Source organism: Lissotriton vulgaris, chromosome 5, assembly GCF_964263255.1.
Source record: "Lissotriton vulgaris chromosome 5, aLisVul1.2, whole genome shotgun sequence".
Lineage (NCBI taxonomy): Eukaryota > Metazoa > Chordata > Amphibia > Caudata > Salamandridae > Lissotriton > Lissotriton vulgaris.
In genome coordinates, this window is record NC_141693.1 from 1,774,110,274 (window position 1) to 1,774,128,438 (window position 18,165).

The following is an 18,165-nucleotide window of genomic DNA, read 5'->3' on the forward strand; positions in this document are numbered from 1 at the left end:
CCTTGACCGTGGCCACAGCCAAACCTTGCTGTGCCAGATAAAGGGCAAATTGTAAAATATTAGACAAATGAGCCTTCAAAGGGTCAATATCCCTCTCCCTGCACCAAGAAACAAATTTTGACCACCTATAGGAGTAAATGGACTTAGTGGTGTCACGCCTGGCAGAGAGAATGACATCCACCACCTCGTGAGGGAGAGAAAAAGAACTCAAGTTGCCCCGTTCAATCTCCAGGCATGAAGGTGTAATGTCTGGAGGTGGGGGTGTAGAACCTGCCCCTCCATCTGAGAGAGGAGGTCTGCCCTGTGAGGGAGACGGAGCGGCGGGTGAGAGGAGAGGCGGAGTAGGTCCGAATACCACACCCTTCTTGGCCAATCCGGAGCAACCAATATGACTTGGGCCCGGTCTTGACGAATCTTCCTCAGAACCCGAGGAATCAAAGGTATGGGAGGAAACGCGTAAAGGAGTTGATCTCCCCAACCCAACTGAAACGCGTCCCCCAATGCCCCTTGCATCGGATACTGGAGACTGCAGAATGAAAGGCAGTGAGCATACTCGCGAGTGGCAAATAGATCCACCCGAGGAGTCCCCCACATCTGAAAGATGTCGTGAACAACCTCCGGGTGAAGCCTCCACTCGTGGTCGGCAGAGAACTGCCGACTGAGACTGTCTGCACGCACATTCAGTACTCCGGCCAGATGATTTGCCACCAGACAAATCTGATGGTCCTGAACCCAGGACCAGAGACGCAGAGCCTCTCTGCAGAGACACTGCGACCCTACTCCTCCCTGCTTGTTGATGTACCACATCGCAGTCGTGTTGTCCGTTAGGACCTGAACCGAACGACCGCGAAGGGAAGGGAGGAAGGCCTTGAGCGCCAAACGTATCGCCCTCAATTCCAGAAGGTTGATGTGAAACAACCTTTCTTCCGGAGACCAAAGACCTTTGACCTCCAGGTCTCCCAGATGAGCACCCCACCCGAGAGTGGATGCATCCGTTATCACTGTGGCCACTGATGGAGGCAGTTGAAAAGGCTTTCCTTGCGACAGATTGCCTTCCACGCCCCACCAAGACAGATCCGCTGCAGCTTCCCTGGAGATCTTCACTGACTCCCCGAGATCTCCGTTGTGCTGATACCACTGCCTGCGGAGGCACCACTGGAGCGCCCTCATGTGCCAGCGTGCATGACTGACCAACAGAATGCAAGAAGCCATCAGACCGAGTAGGCGAAGGACCTTCAGGACTGGAACAACCGCTCCATTGTAGAATAAAGGAATCATTTCCTGAATGTCGTGAATCCTTTGAGGTGGAGGGAATGCACGACATACAGAAGTGTCCAGTACCGCACCTATGAACAGGTTGCGCTGGGAGGGCACCAGGTGAGATTTGGGTACGTTTATCGAAAAACCCAACCTGTGTAACAACTGAGTTGTCTCCTGCAGATGATGGAGCACCATCTCCGGCGACTCTGCTTTGATCAGCCAGTCGTCTAGATAAGGGAATACAGGTATCCCTGACCTTCTGAGATGCGCAGCCACCACTGCCATCACCTTGGTGAAAACTCGAGGCGCAGTAGTAAGTCCAAACGGGAGGACCGCAAACTGGTAGTGCTGCGATCCCACCGTAAAACGGAGATACTTCCTGTGCGACTTCAGGATTGGGATGTGAAAATACGCATCCTGCAAGTCGATCGACACCATCCAGTCTTCTTCCATCAGCGCCAGAAGAACCTGAGCAAGGGTGAGCATTTTGAACTTCTCCTGTTTGAGATAGAGGTTCAAAATCCTGAGATCCAGGATCGGCCGAAGCCTGCCATCCTTCTTGGGAATCAAGAAATACCGGGAGTAGCACCCTTGACCCCTCTCCTGCTCTGGAACCACCTCTATTGCACCCTTTCGAAACAGAGCCAGGACTTCCTCCTGCAGGAGAAGCAGGTGATCCTCCGAACAATAACCTTGGCAAGGAGGGTAATTGGGAGGGAACTCCTGAAAAGGAAGTGCATACCCATTCTCTACGAGATTGAGAACCCAAAGATCTGATGTAACCGATTCCCAATCTCGTAGAAAGTGAGTAAGCCGACCCCCTACTGGCCCTACATGATCCAGAATGGAGGATCTAGGGCTGCTTTGCTGATGCGGGTGGGGGTTGGGCATTATTGGAGGAAGTGGAGGAAGAGGAGACTTGACGTCCACGTCCACGACCCCTCTGTCTACCTCTATAGGACCTATATAGAGGGTGCTGCTGTTGTTGTTGTTGACCCTGCTTGAAGGGACGAAAAGAAGATTTACCAAATCCCTTGAATTTTCTAGTCGTCGACCCTCTCCTCTGCAGACCCAAAGATCTTGCAGTGGCACGGCTGTCCTTAAACCTCTCCAAGGCCACATCAGCCTTCTTACCAAAAAGGCCAGTTCCTTCAAAGGGTAAGTCCAGCAATGTAGACTGCACATCCGCTGAGAAATCAGAAGACTTTAACCATGCGGCTCTCCTGGTCGCAATGGATGAGCCCATAATTCTAGCAACAGAATCCACAGTGTCCATGCCGCTTTGAATGACCATGCGGGCCGCAGCCTGAGTGTCAGAGACCACTTCATTAAAGTTTTTCTTATCCTCCTCAGGAAGTTTTGATGACAATTGCTTCACTGAGTCCATTAGCGCGTGCACATATCTACCTAAAAGGCAAGTAGCATTTGATGACTTAAGAGCCATGCTCCCAGAAGAGAAAGTCTTCTTCGCAGACTGATCTAATTTCTTAGACTCTTCGTCAGCTGGCACTTGAGGGAAAGAGCCTGCAGCCCTATTAGAGCAAGCCGCCTGAACCACAAGACTTTCCGGAGATGGATGCGTAGAAAGAAATGCAGGGTCATCAGGAGCCACCCTATAGCGCCTTGCAATAACCCTTGAAACTGCAGGAGCAGACAACGGCCTCTTCCAAATCTCCTTAATTGGATCCGCCAAGGCATCAGTAAATGGCAGTGTAGGCTCCACAATCGAAGAAGGAGAATGCAAGACTTCAGTGAGGATGTTGGGCTTGTACTCCACTGTGGGCAGCTTTAAGCTAAGAAGGTCAGCAGCCTTCCTAATAACCACGTGATAGGGTGCCACGTCCCTTGATGGTGCATCAGAAGTCGAAGGCAGACCCCACTCGGGAGAGAGTTCCAGACCACTAGCATCCCGAAGCCCCTCGAAATCATCATGATCAGGAAGCTCGCCTTCTTCCACATCAGAACTTTCATCATCCTTTTGTTCGAGAAGACGCTGAGCTCTTCGCCTCGACCACTTCAAACGAATTTAAGTCGACGGATCCGGTAACGACTCCGACGGAGCCGGTTCCGACGTCGATCGAGGAGCCGGAGCAGGAGGACGAGAGTCATGAACAGGTGTGGTACCTCGATCTCGACTGCGAGGTCGATCCAGAGTCGAAGACCTCGGTGGAGCCGTACCGAGCCATGGTGAAAGAGGCGCCGGCATTAAAGGCATAAATGGAGCTGGGGCGTACGACTGAGGAATACCCAGACTGTACGATAATGGACCCATGGGGCCACCAGGCGCTCCAGTGGGGTACATTGCCCTAGAATATACTCCAAACATCGCATTGAGAAAATGCGAGGGATCCTGTCCAGGACCAGGAAAGGAAGGGTACGGACCTACCGGATGTTGCAATGGAGGCCGCCCCGACACATCCTCACCCTGACCTTCTGGGTTCACAGGAGTCTCCGCTGAAGCCGGTTCTTGAGGAGTCACCTCTTCTTCCTCTTCATGCTCCGAGGATACCGGCTCCGGGTCCGGCTCCGGAGCCGGAGAACCTTCTTTTGATAAAGCAGGCGAAGGAGTGACAAAGTCTTTACGATGTTTGTGAGACCTTCTCTTCGAGTCAGAGGATTCCTTCTCCGAATGATGTTTCGAACTGTGCTTCCTCCTCTTATGCTTTCTCCGAGGAGCTCGAAGCATGACCGGAAGCTGACTTAGACCTAGACCTTTCTCTGGACTTTCACTTCGCTTTAGATCTAGACTCCTCTCCAGACCTCGAACCCGCTCTGGATCTCGACGCCGATCCCGACTTCGACCGAGACCTTTGCTTCGACTTCGATCTTCGTGACGTCGATCTCGAATGTCGTCCAGAATCCTGTTTCACTTTCGCCAAAAGTAATTTAGCTTCACACTCTCAAGCACCTTTGGATTTTAAAACAGGAAATCGCAGTTCTTGACGTCGTGACTTGAACCAAGACACCACAAACAATCCTTATGTGGGTCAGTGATGGACATCATGCGAGCACAAGACCTACATGGCTTAAAGCCTGTTTTCCTCGACGACATCTCCGGAGAAGAACCAAGTCGTAAGAGAGAAACAGTGACAATTATTAAACAGAAAGATACTAGGTATTGCTAGTCCCCCCTCGTCCTGATGAAGACCCCGTCGCAAGGACTCCACTGACTCCTGCTCACTCTGGGGTCGAAACGTCGACAAGTCCCTGTTCAATCACAGCCCCCCCACCCATTATTCCTACATACTATGTATCATGGGGCATGTGTTCTATGAAATATTATTCTGATCATTGACCGTTTTATTTATATTGAAAATTGAATTGTGGAATTTCAGATCTACATCTGTTTTTATTGTCACTATTCCCTACCTGCACTACCCTCACCATTTCACTTCCTCCTTACCTCCAGGGGCACTATTCAAACTCTTTAAAAATGATAATGTTGGATACTATATCCGTTGGTTTATTCTACAATGTGAATAAAACATTGTAGACGCATTTATTGTTTTTCGTATTTACTCTTATGTGTATATAATCACTTTCCTTCAACTGGGACCCTTTTCCTCTTAGGACCATGAGACGTAGCAAAAATCTGGGACAGCAGCAATCGACCACAAGATGAAGAGACTCCTGGGAACAACCTCTGTACCGGCAAAATGCAGACCAGGAAGACGACCAACACAGAGGAATTCGGAGCTTTTGACAACCGAGCCATCAAGAGCTTTATTAGCCTCTTCCACAGCGCCATCCGCTGCAACTGCTGGCACGCAGCACATTCTTGGGTGTCGATGCTCGCACAAGCACCACATACAAATACAATGCGGCTCTGTACCAGACATCTGGCTAGACAGAACCCAGAGGATTTAAACCCAGAGGGCATTGAAGGCGGCACACTGTTTTAGAAGTAAAATTTGCCACATCAGGTCGAAAAATGGCCAGAGATGCTACTCCGGACCCGCGTGCAGTGCAGAAAAAGAAGAAAAGGAAGTCAGTGTGCTGGAGGGGACACGGATCCACTGATGTCACATTCGGAGTCAATGTTGTTAAGGAGACATGCGACATCGCCCCCAGGCAAGCAGAGGTACTGCGGAGAATTTTACGGATCCAGCCTGACACCTGGGGAGAAATCACAGGTTAGGGAATCTGCAGCTAAAAGTCCATTAAATATGCATCAACTACAGGATAGACTTCAACCTGAGATTGTGAAGTCCAAAACATGGCCACCAGAAGGGCAGGATGCTGACACTCCATATTTAGGTCTAAGCAGGACAGTAATTCAGTGAAAGTCTTTACAGCATCATCCACCCAGAGTTTAAAACCGAAGAGCAGTTAGACTTGCCAAGGGTGGGCAAGGTCATATTCATCAAAGGTTTACTGAAAAATACTATCAGACCCTGGGAGGCTGATGCCCAAGTAATGCAAAGGAATTATGGTCCTTTGCTGCAAACTTTAGTTCCATGGGCTGTGAGGCTAGTCCAACCAAGAATGCTAGCAGGGAGCACCTACAACTTCGGGAAATGCTCCCACTTCTCAGGACTAGGCAATTAGGCCGAAATAATTGGTAGCCTGCTCAAAAGCTACAAGCAAAATGTCCGGGCTCTTCAGCCAAGTTTCTACAACAAAGAAAATGCCTACATTTTGTACACAAGTTCAGTACATAAAGTCAACTGATCTCGATCTAACCTACAAAAACACCAGCAGGCTAGCAATTTCAAATGTTAAGTGCCAGAAGTCAGGAAGGTGTGCATCTTGACAGTAGTGAAGTTTTTTTGTTGTTGCTCCAAGCCAGTCCCTTCAGCTGAACAAAGCTAAACCCAGCAACAGGTAAAGCTCTCCATATTGCCTAGTGATATGGACTTACCGAGACAGTCTTACCTTTAGAGAGCAAAGCACAGTTTTACAGAATGAGAACGCTCAAACATAAGGTATAGAAAACAATTTAAAGAAATTCTTAAGTGCTGACAAGGATGGTGTGCCACAGGAAGTCCGACTCGGAAGGAAATGTCGAGCAAGCAGGATTCTGGAAGACGTTTTGGAAACAATTAAGCTAATAACTGAAACGGATGTCCCATGTGATGGGCATTGGGTTCCTGGGAACAAGTGACTTGCCAGGAACATTCAAACTCCCATTTAGGATACCTAAACTATTTACCTGTGCTACATACCGAGGAAAAGATGGGCACTTGAGAACCAACCAGCGATTCATGGAAAATCTAGACTATGGAAAAATTGCGCTGTAGCTCCTAGTACAGAATGGGCAGTTATTCATATTTGCAACTATGGTTAGTAGTACTTGAGAGCATAGCTAAGGACAGATACTTTCTATGGCTAGTTTACACCGAGTAACTTGTTCTCATAAGATCCAGGAGACAAATTCTAATAAACCTTCTTTGCACAGAGACCAATTCAGCTAGTAGAAACCGATAATGTAGCTGTAGTTTAGTCTACCAACTTCAAGGATACAATCATGCCAATTAGCTAATAAGAAGTAGCTGAACATAAGAACTTAACGTAATAACTACACTTTTTAAAACCTAGTTCAGGCATGCAAGTCACAAAAAGTCAAACAAGAACCTGAAGAAAAAAAGGATTTTAATGCAGGAGATAAAAGGCCATAGCTCAAAAGAATAACTATACTACAGGTACAGAGTATAAGGTAGAGAAAATAGCACTGAACTCAGTAGAGTCACCTGTGAAGCATACTATCATTATGAGAATTTTGAACTCCTGTAGTATTGGAGCAGTTACTCCAGTAGGTGCTCTAGCGCTGCAGACCACGTCCTAAGCAAAAGGCTGTTTTTGGCTCTTGCTTTCTTTCCCACAGAACTTAATTCCCTAACCACTTGATGTCTACTGACTTTCTATCCCACCCAACACTAGATTCTTAACCATGCTAAGCTTATTTGCTGCCTTAGCCTAGGGGGTATAACTTCCCATTTCATTAACAAGAAACTTTGTACCTGCATTAGAGTCTTTAACAACCCTATCATCACACATCTTGTCAGCCTCATCTCCACTTTGGCTGTTACTCCTACATATTCTACAACCTTGTGACATCTTTCCATTTAAAATGCAAGCACTCCCATGAACATTTCAATTGCATCTTTACCAATACTTCTCACTCATGAGCCACCTCTCAGGCATTACTGCTTCATGATAAGGCTACCCTTTTTCTTCTGCCTTAAAGCCAAAATCTAATTTGTCTGCCTTTGTCCAGAGGTTGCTTACTATCTGTACAGTGTTCGGAGCTTCAAAATAAGCATATTTCAAAAATTGGAGTTTTAGCAGGAGTTTAACTACAGCAGGGTAAACCCAATATGCTACACCTTAATTCCCATTTTCTGGAGAACCTATCCATTACATTTCCACTTTATCCAGTTATATTTTACCTGTATCCCAGGACTTCAGCTCTTTGTAATGAAGTACCTTCTGCCCACAAATTAAAATGAAAGTGATTCGAGCAAAGGAAGTTTCCAGTCAATAGCACATTCATTCAAAACAATCTGCATTACGGATAAAAATGCCCCAAAATACATAGATATTACAGAACAAAGGGAGTTGATGAGCTACGGAACAACCCATTTTTAGGATGCAATCATTAAATTGGTTGTAGATTACCAAGTGATAGCATTATTTTATTTTATTGTAAACACTTACAGTGTTGCATTTTTCAATGAGCATCCGGATTTCAGGTTTCACTTTCTCAATGATTTCCACAAGTTTCTGGTTGCTCTTCAACATTCCATTTGGCATCACAAACACTTTCGTACCTATTGTCAGAAGAAAAGTTACAATTAAAGAAAGTTTATGATCATGCTATGCAAAGTGTCTGCATTATAGACCGCTTCAGTGAGCAGGACAGTGCTTAATTTGCAAAAAAATTATAAAGTAATAACGAATATGAATAAATAAGGCCCAAAGTTCTACTTTAGGAAATTGCCGCCAACATTACAGCATGCTAGGGCTTCTAAACAAACATGTCTGCATATAAAACTCTATAAATAAATACCCTTTACTTCCTACCACCATCTGTCTTACAGAATCTTCTTCCTAACATTGTCAATTTTGTATTCCATTTCTCCTTTCCTGGTCTGGCTGCCTCTTGCCATAGATCAGTTGGAAGATAACAAATAAGTGTGGTCCCCCAAAAGAGTTCCGGTGCACACAAGAAGCACAAATTAAGTACTAAAAAAAAAAAGTCATGTCCTGCCTGTTTCTCCACCACCAAAGAGCAATGAGAAGTAGTTTACATGGACAACAGAAGTGAAAATTCTTTGTAAAGAGACGATTGCAGAGCTAAGTACTAATCTGGTCTCGCTGGTAAATGAATGTAAAATTACTGTGCAGCTGGTGTCAAAATTGTATTTTTTTTTTTAAAGTTCGCTATACCACATTCTCTCTGCATTTATATACTGCTGCCTATCGCTGGAGAAACCACTAAATTGCATTTATGTACAAGCAGCATATTTTCTTTGCGATTAGGGCACTTGAGCACTAAATGCAGTCAGACAGGAATCGGCAAGTGCATTTTGACCCAAGTTTTGGTTTTGCGTATGTGTGGCATGGATTGCTCATAACGCGTCCCTATAAGTGCTGAGCCTACATAGGATTGTAGGAGAGCATATGAAGTGATGCAGGTATGCATGCGTATGAATCCCCTAGGTGGAGAGGTCCATCCATTTATAACCTTAGAACATGGAGCAAAGGGATGTGCCTAGAGGTGAAGTGTGACATTGTTAAGGCATATGGTAAATTGATATAAATTGCTTCCTCGTTCCACCCAAACGTGGTAGAGGAGCAACCCAAATGAAGGAACAAGTTACTTACCTTACAACTTTTTGCATGTAGCATAGCAGATCCATGTGCTCTGTATCTAGTGCTAGCCACAGACATTTGTAACTTGTTTTTTCAAGATAGTCACAAGACCCGTTGTGCACAATAGACTAGCACACTGTCTCCATCTCAAATTGCTTTCTGCTGAGAGGGTGATTGGAGTGCAGTGTCAAAAAAGGTGTGGTGTCTAAAAAGGTGGTGTGCAAAGTAAACAGTTAAAGCATATGGAAAATATCAGTGACCTGCGCTTTCCTTCTTGAGAGGTGGGTGGGCACTTGTGAATCTACAGCGATACACCCTACAAACCAATGGTGACATATTTAAGTAACATTTTCTGTTCTTAGTATGTGTGGCTCTAGATACACATGACCTGCAAAGGCTATACCGCAGTTTCTCTCCAAAGTGCTGGCTAGCAAGTAGGTGTTGTCAAGGTACGACATGGTCCCAAGATTGCTTAGCCAAGTAAGGTGTGTTGACATGCAAAAACGTCACACAGTAGTGAAGCACTAAAATGCAAATGCTACTTACCAGTATGCATCTGTTCCTGGCATGTAGGGCTGCTGACATTGATATCTGTGCATAGATCGCCGCCTAGTGTTGGGTCCGGATGATTGCACATTGTTGTCCTGGAAGAGTCTTCGAAGTATCACGAGATAGGTGGCTCCTCCCCTGGACTACAGTGCGCATGGGCATCGCCTCCATCCCCAGATTGTTTTTAGCCATTGGCAGAGATGGAGTGACATATGTGAGTGATGCCCTATGCTAAGAGTATGAAAAGACGTGTAAAGAAAATACTGCAGCTGCTACAGGCGCCGGGGAGGAGGGCGGGCGATCTGAATGTCAGCAGCCCTACATGCCAAGAACAGATGCATACTGGTAAGTAGCATTTGCAGTTCGAGGCATGTGGGCTGCTGAATTCATATCTGTGCATAGAATACATAGCAGTCTCTCCATTAGCGGCGGCCGCCCGTGCCAGCTGCAGCCGTTTGAAAAAGCGTTTTGAGAACAGCCTGGCCAACAGCTGCCTGCTGTTTAGAGTGCACATCTACACAGTAATGCTTAGTGAAGGTATGTGTGGTAGACCATGTAGCTGCTCTACAAATATCTTCTAAGGGAATGTTACCTAGGAAAGCCATAGAGGCCCCCATCTTTCTGGTGGAGTGGGCTCTTGGTGGAATTGTGAGAGTGCGTTTAGCTTTAGCGTAACAGATCTGAATGCATTTCACTATCCACCTAGCGATCCCAGCTTTGGAGATAGCATTTCCCTTGTGGTGTGAGGCCAAAGCAACAAAGAGTTGCTTGGTCTTATGAAAATCTTTAGTCCTGTCCACGTAGTACATCAAGGCTCTTTTAACATCAAGGGTGTGGAGCATCCGCTCCGCCAGTGACTCTGGGTTTTGAAAAAACACTGGCAACTCAATTGTTTGGTTCATGTGGAATTGAGATACCACCTTGGGTAAGAATTTAGGGTTAGTGCGGAGCACCACCCTGTTAGCGTGTACTTGGAAGAATGGTTCCTGGATGGTGAGCGCCTGCAACTCACTAACCCTCCGTAGCGATGTAATTGCTACTAAGAAAGCAACCTTCCAAGTCAGAAACTGAAGCTCCAAAGAGTGCAGTGGCTCAAAGGGAGGACCCATCAGCCTTGTAAGAACCACATTGAGGTTCCATTCTGGACCTGGTGGTGTCCGCGGTGGAATGACCCTTTTGAGTCCTTCCAGAAAAGCCTTGATAGCAGGGACCTTAAAAAGGGATAGGTGTTGCCTATTCTGAAGGTATGCTGCCATCGCAGACAAATGAATGCGGATGGAAGAGTACGCCAAATTGCATTGGTACAGGTGGAACAGGTAGCAAATAATGTTCTGTATGGAAGCGTCCAGTGGGTCAATATTGTGGTTTACACAGTACATGACAAAACGCTTCCACTTGGCTGCGTAACAAGCTCGAGTAGTGGGCTTCCTTGCCTCCCGAATGATGTCCATACAATCGGGGGGAAGATTGAGGTAGCCAAACTCTAGGACTTCAGGAGCCAGATCGCCAGGTTGAGCTGTTGCGGATCTGGGTGCTGAATGTCGCCATGGCTCTGCGTCAGAAGGCTGGGGGTGAGATGACGCCTTTGATGCGGTACCACGGAGAGTTCCAGAAACGTGGTGTACCATGGTTGGCGAGCCCACGTTGGAGCAACCAGGATGAGAGTCATCGAGTGCTGCCTGAGTTTGCGTGCCACCAGCGGCATCAGAGGTGCTGGGGGAAAAGCGTACGCAAATCTGCCTGACCAGTTCATCCACATCGCATTGCCCTGTGATTGCGGGTGTGGGAACCTGGCGGCGAAGCTTTGGCATTTTGCGTTCTCCTTTGTGGCGAACAGGTCTATCTCTGGATGACCCCACCTTTGGAAGTACGGTTGGAGTACTGATGGATGTATCTCCCACTCGTGCATCTGGTGGCTGTGCCTGCTGAGCAGGTCCGCCATCTGGTTGTCTTTGCCCGGGAGATGCTCCGCCATGAGGAAGATGTTCCTCTGAATGGCCCACTTCCACATGCTCTGAGCCAGATGAGACAGCTGCGGAGAGTGTGTGCCTCCCTGCTTCTGGATGTAGTACATGGCCGTCATGTTGTCCGTCCGGATCAACACAACCTTGTTGGACAGATGTACTTTGAATGCCTTTAAAGCCATGAAGATTGCCATCAGTTCTAGAACGTTGATGTGCATCTTCCTCTGCTGTAGTGTCCATAGTCCCTGCACCGTGTAATGGAGTACATGCGCTCCCCATCCCTGGAGAGAAGCGTCCGTCGTCAGGATAATCTGTGGCACAGGCTCCTGGAACGGTCGGCCCTTGCAAAGGTTCAGTGGATTCCACCAATGCAGAGAGTTGTACGCCCGACCGCTCACCAACACTAGGTCTGTCAGTTGCCCATGAGCCTGAGTCCACTGACGTGCCAAACACTCCTGAAGCGGACGCATATGTAGTCTCGCGTGCGGGACGATGGAGATGCAGGAGGCCATCATGCCTATCAACTGCATGAACACCCTCGCTGGAAGCGAGTGCTGAGGTCTGAAACGTTGGATCAGAGTCTGGATGCTGGCGATTCTCACTGAATTTGGCTGCGCAGTGGCTGCCAGCGTGTCTATTGTCGCGCCCAGATACTGCAGTACATGGGCGGGCTGGAGATGAGATTTTGGATAGTTCAGCGAGAATCCCAGATCGTGCAGGAGATGAATAGTGCGGGACACGTGGTCTGCGCACTGCTGTTCTGTCCTTGCCTGAATGAGCCAGTCGTCCAGATAAGGATAGACGTGGACGTTCTGGCGTCGCAGATGCGCCGCCACAGTCGCCAGGCACTTTGTAAAGACCCTTGGCGCTGTGGTGACCCCGAACGGCAGAACCCTGAACTGGTAATGCTGGTCTAGGATTGTGAATCTGAGATACTTCCTGTGTGAAGGATGCAGGGGAATATGAAAGTACGCATCCTTTAGGTCCAGTGTGGCCAGGAAATCGCCCTGCTGAAGCAGAGGGAGAACCTGCTGCAACGTGAGCATATGGAAGTGCTCCGAGAGAATATACCAGTTGAGGGACCTGAGGGATCCGTCCTTTTTGGGGATCAAAAAGTACAGGGAGTAAACCCCTGTTCCCCTTTCTTGCAGTGGAACGAGCTCGATTGCCCCTTTTTGCAGCATGACTGACCTCCTGCTGCAACAAGTGCAAGTGCTCTCCGGACATAGGACGGCTTCTTGGAGGAATGTTTGGCGGAGTGGAAGTAAGTTCGACAGTAACCGTACTGGATAAGAGATCTCACCCACCTGTCCGTGGTGATGGATTTCCACGCGGGCAGGAACTACTGGAGTCTCCCCCCGACGGGTGTTGAGTGGTCGGGGGGCAGTGACAAGACGTCACTGCTTGTTGGCGGCGGTGGACCTGGAGCTATTGTTTCCACGTCCCCTGCCCTTGACATTGTTGCCTCTGTAGCCACCTCTACCCTTGTTTGTGTATGAGGTCTGGGTATTGCCTTTATAATACTGGGTGGATTGCGATGCTTGACCCCTGGAGGTGCCTCTGGAATTGGAGCGGCGAAAGGAACCACCCCGAAACTGCTGAGATTGGAGGGCCCCCATGGATTTAGCAGTGTCCGTGTCTTTTTTCATTTTTTTCAGTGTCGCATCCACCTCAGGGCCAAACAGGTGGTCAGGATTAACTGTTTGGTTGAGTATGGTGGTTTGGATATCTGGTTTAAAGCCTGATATGCGAAGCCATGCATGTCTTCTCAGCAACACACTAGTGTTGATTGCCCTGGAGGCAGTGTCAGCCACATCTAGCGCACATTTGATGGAAGCGTTAGTGATTAGCTTGCCCTCCTGAATTAACATCTCCCCAGCCTCCTTGTACTGGTCAGGTAAGTGCTGCAGCAGTGTCTCTAGGGTGTCATAGTGAGCCCTATCGTAGCGTGCAAGTAGGGCCTGCGTGTTAGAAATACGCCAGATGTTAGCTGCCTGCGCAGCAATCCTTTTCCCTGAGGCCTCGAATATTTTCGACTCTTTGTCCGGGGGAGGAACGTCACCAGTTGTCTGAATTCGCCCTCTTCCGAGCGTTGGATACAACCAAAGAGTCCAGTGGCAGGTGTCCCTTGATATATGTTGGATCCGAGGGCGCTGCCTTATACTTTTTATCAATTCGAGGGTTGATGACACGCGCCTGAGTGGGCTCCTTGAAGACCTCCGGCGCGTGCTTTAGCACTCCTTTGAGCATTGGCAATGTCTTGACCGACTTCTCAGCCACTGAGAAAGTGTCAAACAGAAAGTCCACATCCACAGGATCTGAGTGGAGCTCGACATCGTGGTTAGCTGCGGCCCTTTCAATCAAGGCGTTGAAGGCTGCAGAGTCCTCCGTCGGTGAGGTCTTTGCCGCAAAGAGCTGCGGTTCCTGACCCGATTGCGGGTCATCTGGGTCGGCTCCGGCCGACCAAGGTTCATGTTCCTCCTCCGGATCCGAGTACGCCGGATAGTTGTACTCGACCTCTTCATCGTCACCTTCCCCTGCGTTAGAACGCGTAGGAGAACGTTCCACTTGTTTGGGAGACGAAGGTTCCAAAGGGGCCGAAGCGCCCGCCGAGTCCTTCTTGTTTTTAAGAGGAATCCGAAAATGTTCAAGCACCGGTTCCGTGGTGATTTTCCGTTTGAGGAGGGACAATTTCCCCGTATTGGCGTCGATGATGACCTCACGGCGCTCTTCCTCAGCGAGTGGCTGGAGCCGAGGCTTCGACCCCGCCAGCGACGCTTTGGGCGTCGACACCTCCTTCGAAGGAACGTCCGTTCCCTGCTTCGGAGCGAAGGCTTTCGGCGTCGACTTTGGCAGCAGGGTGTAGCGAATAGGCGTTTGCGCCTTCGCCGGCTTCAATGCGGGCTTCGGCTTCACTCCCTCTGGTACGGGAACCTCAGCGTTTCGGATCCGTTGGAGGGATTCGACGACCTTCTTTGTCAAGGCTGGAGATGGCTTGACTGTTTCGAGCGATTTCCCTGAGTCGGGAGTCGAGTCTGCCGGGGGCAGCGTCTTCGGAGTCGACACCTTGCCATCCTTGGCTCCCCCAGTCGGAGCCGGCACAGCCGGAGCCTTGGAGTCGCTTTGGCGCTTCTTCGGAGCCTTTTTCGGGTCTTCGACCTCGACCATCTTCGGCGCCGACGCAGCCGCATCGGCCACCTTCGTCTTCGACCCCAAGGCCTTGGGGTCGGCCATTTTGACTTTTTTAGGTGTTGACGCCTCTAGAGCTGTCTGCCCCACCAGTGGAGCTTTCACTTTCGGTTTCGAAACCGATGGTGCAGATCCCGATGGCTTCACTTTAGTTTTCTTCAACGGGAGTGGTGCCTCAGAAATGTCCGCGGCCGGGCCGAGAGGCGGGGCAGTTGGACTATTATCAAGGTCTTGGGTAAAGCCCGAAGGCGATCCCTCGACCTGGGCCGTATGTTGGGGATTGACCCCTGAATCAGTCTGGGGGTGCTCCTCCTCCGAGCTATCCCCCACGGTGGCAATGGCCCCATCATCGTCCCCTACCTCGTCGCCGGCTTCATCAAACTCCTCATCTTCTGCGTCGTAGTCCTCTCCCTCCGACGCAGGGTTAGAGTCCGAAACCTGAAAGACATTCTCTTCTTCAAATCCTTCAAAGATGTTGTCCGGCAGGGGCGCAGGGGGTGCCGACAACTGGGCCTGGAGTCGAGCGGCCCGACGATGCTTTAGGGTCTTCTTGCACCGGAACTTTGAGCAGGCCATACACCTGGCCTCGTCATGGTCCGGTGATAAACACTTGTTGCACACAGGGTGCACGTCGAGGTGTGAATACTTGGAGGTGCACACCGGGCAGCTCTTGAACGGAGTCCGTTCCATGTTCAGGAACTTGGAGTGTCGAGTAGGCCCGTCTGCGCCGAGAGCACGCGGAGGGGCAGGAAGCGTTCGGAGCTGAGAATAAGATAACCCGAACAAAACAATACCGACGCCCAGCCTAAAGACCTTTGGGTCTCAAGTCAAATCGTAAAACTACTATCGGTTCCGACAGAGGGAACCGAAACACATCCGAACCCAATGGCGGAAAAAAACAATCTGGGGATGGAGGCGATGCCCATGCGCACTGTAGTCCAGGGGAGGAGCCACCTATCTCGTGATACTTCGAAGACTCTTCCAGGACAACAATGTGCAATCATCCGGACCCAACACTAGGCGGCGATCTATGCACAGATATGAATTCAGCAGCCCACATGCCTCGAACATACAATTGTTGGTGTAAGAATGTGGAGTTAACCAAAAAGCAGCTTTGAAGATCTCCTTTAAAGGGATGTTACTCAAAAATGGCTATAGTGGTGTCCTTTGTGTAGAGTTGGCTCTAGCGGGCACAGGGAGTGTGTGCTTAGCCTTGTCAAAGCAAGTCTAAATGCACTTAGCTAGTCACTTGGCAATGCCAGCTTTAAAGTGCCTTAACTGGGGTGGCGAAGTGAGCTAAAGAAAGATTATGGATTCAACCCAGATCTGAGACTTGGGGGGTGAGTGTCTGAAAAGTTTCAGCGCTCCGTTCATCATCTCCTTGTGTTAGATTTAAAGATGGCTAGCCCAAAGCTACAAAAAGTTGTGTAGACATCCCAATGTAGCATGTAAAAAGTTAGACATTCAGAGTGTCTAAGGCTCTTTCTGCTACAGATCACTCTGGTTGTGGGAAGCAGGCTGGTTGCTCAATGTTGTGGCCTACAATGCAAAATAACCTTAGGCATAAATTTGGGGCTGGTGCAAATAACTATTCTATCTTTGTGAAATGGAATAAATTCCTATTGGAGTGTAAAAGCAAATGCGCCTATGGGACATGGAGATTAGGAGAGCTACTTTGCAAGACAAGAATTGCAATAGACGGAACTATCACCGCTACCAGATGTCAGCACGCAAAGTTGTACTAAATGATCATACCAAAAGTCACCCCAATGGCTAGGACTATAACGGTGTAGTCCCAATACGGACCTTGGTGCTCTCCTCAATTAGACCATATGATGAGAAACCGGAGTATAACCCATAGACCAGGTAGAGATCTGGGTGCGCAAGCGAAAAATAGAGTCTTAACTGGTATTAGTTAGAAACGTAATTTTACATGCATGTACAAGATATTACAAGGAAAGGAAGAAGGGAGACTAATGGTTCGTTGAAAGATGTGCTCAAGGCACCATATATTTAAAATAGGCAAAAATTGAAAATAAAAAATACAAAACAGTTGAATCAGCACTATAGGCAAAAAATGCGAAGGCAACCTAAAGACTTGGTGCACTAGAGTGTTGTGACATACTAAGGGGACGGCACAAGTGACTAGTGAGAGAAAACAGCAAAAGGCGCAATATGAAAGGTGACTGATTTATACAAGAATATATGGTTCACATTGAGTTAGTAACACTGAATAGTCAGTTTTATAGACATTTGGAGTGAACCATAGTTGTGATGGCGCCGCAAATTCCGCTAAAATGTCGACGGCGTTTCGATCCAAGTTAGTCAGGATCATCATGTCAGGACAACGGAATGCTGCACACATCTGTAGCGGCTCCGCGCTGATCCTAGCACTTTCCTCACCACTGGATTAATTCCAGCCTTCAACTTCATTCCCCACAAGACAGACCCTCTGGACCGATAGCTTACACCCCCCAGCTCTCCCCCTCTCATGGTTGTTCATCTTGGACAGTGGATCGGGGCTCCGACCCTGTACCCGCAGTAATCTTGTTACCACCGCAGGGATTCTCGCCCTTCCGGATCGCTCCTACAGACGCCTTTTCCTCCAACGCACACCTGTTCCGGATTCACCCCGTGGACACTTGCCACCTAAACCGGGCAAGCCTTGCTGCCTCCTCCTGCCACTCTGGCCTGCTGTGGATTCTACCAGATCCGGACAAGCTCAGCTCGTCATCAGCCACGGGTAACGTGTGCGGATGACGAGCTGAGCTGGTCATGTATTCAATTCAGTGATTTATATAGCGCGCTACATACCCAGAGGGTCTCAAGGCGCTTGGAGAAGGGTGGGGAGTTACTTGTCGAATATCCAGGTTTTAAGTTGCTTTCTGAATGCTAGGTGGTTCTGAGTGAGGCGAAGGTGAGTGGGAAGTGAGTTCCAGGTTTTAGCCGCCAGGTAGGAGAAGGATCTTCCTCCCATGGTGGTTTTGTTGATGCGAGGTACAGCAGCAAGGGCTTGGTGGGAGGAGCGTAGCTGGCGGGAGGGGGTGTGGAAGGAAAGTCGTGTGTTGAGGCATTCGGGTCCAAGTTCGTAAAGTGCTTTGTGTGCGTGGGTTAGAAGGCGGAATGTTATCCTCTTATTGATGGGGAGCCAGTGGAGGTTTTTCAGGTGACCAGAAATGTGATCTTTACGCGGAATGTCTAGAATGAGTCTGGCTGCTGCGTTGGAGTTTTTTCTGAAGTTTTGCGGTGGTACCGGCGTATAGGGTGTTTCCGTAGTCCAGGCGGCTTGTAACCAGTGCGTGGGTGACCGTTTTTCTGGTTTCAGTGGGGATCCAGCGAAATGTTTTTTTGAGCATGCGAAGAATGTTTAAGCAAGATGATGAAACTG

At 48.7% G+C, this 18,165-nt stretch overlaps 1 protein-coding gene across 2 annotated transcripts in view; it reads right to left on the reverse strand.

The window, feature by feature from the left end:
• PSME3 (proteasome activator subunit 3) overlaps positions 1-18,165 on the reverse strand; it is a 288,151-nt gene that overhangs the window by 161,813 nt on the left and 108,173 nt on the right. For both annotated transcript variants that reach the window (XM_086924080.1, XM_086924079.1), the window contains exon 6: positions 7,918-8,030. In XM_086924080.1, the coding sequence (XP_086780206.1) occupies positions 7,918-8,030 (113 nt within the window). The remainder of the gene's footprint in view (positions 1-7,917; positions 8,031-18,165) is intronic.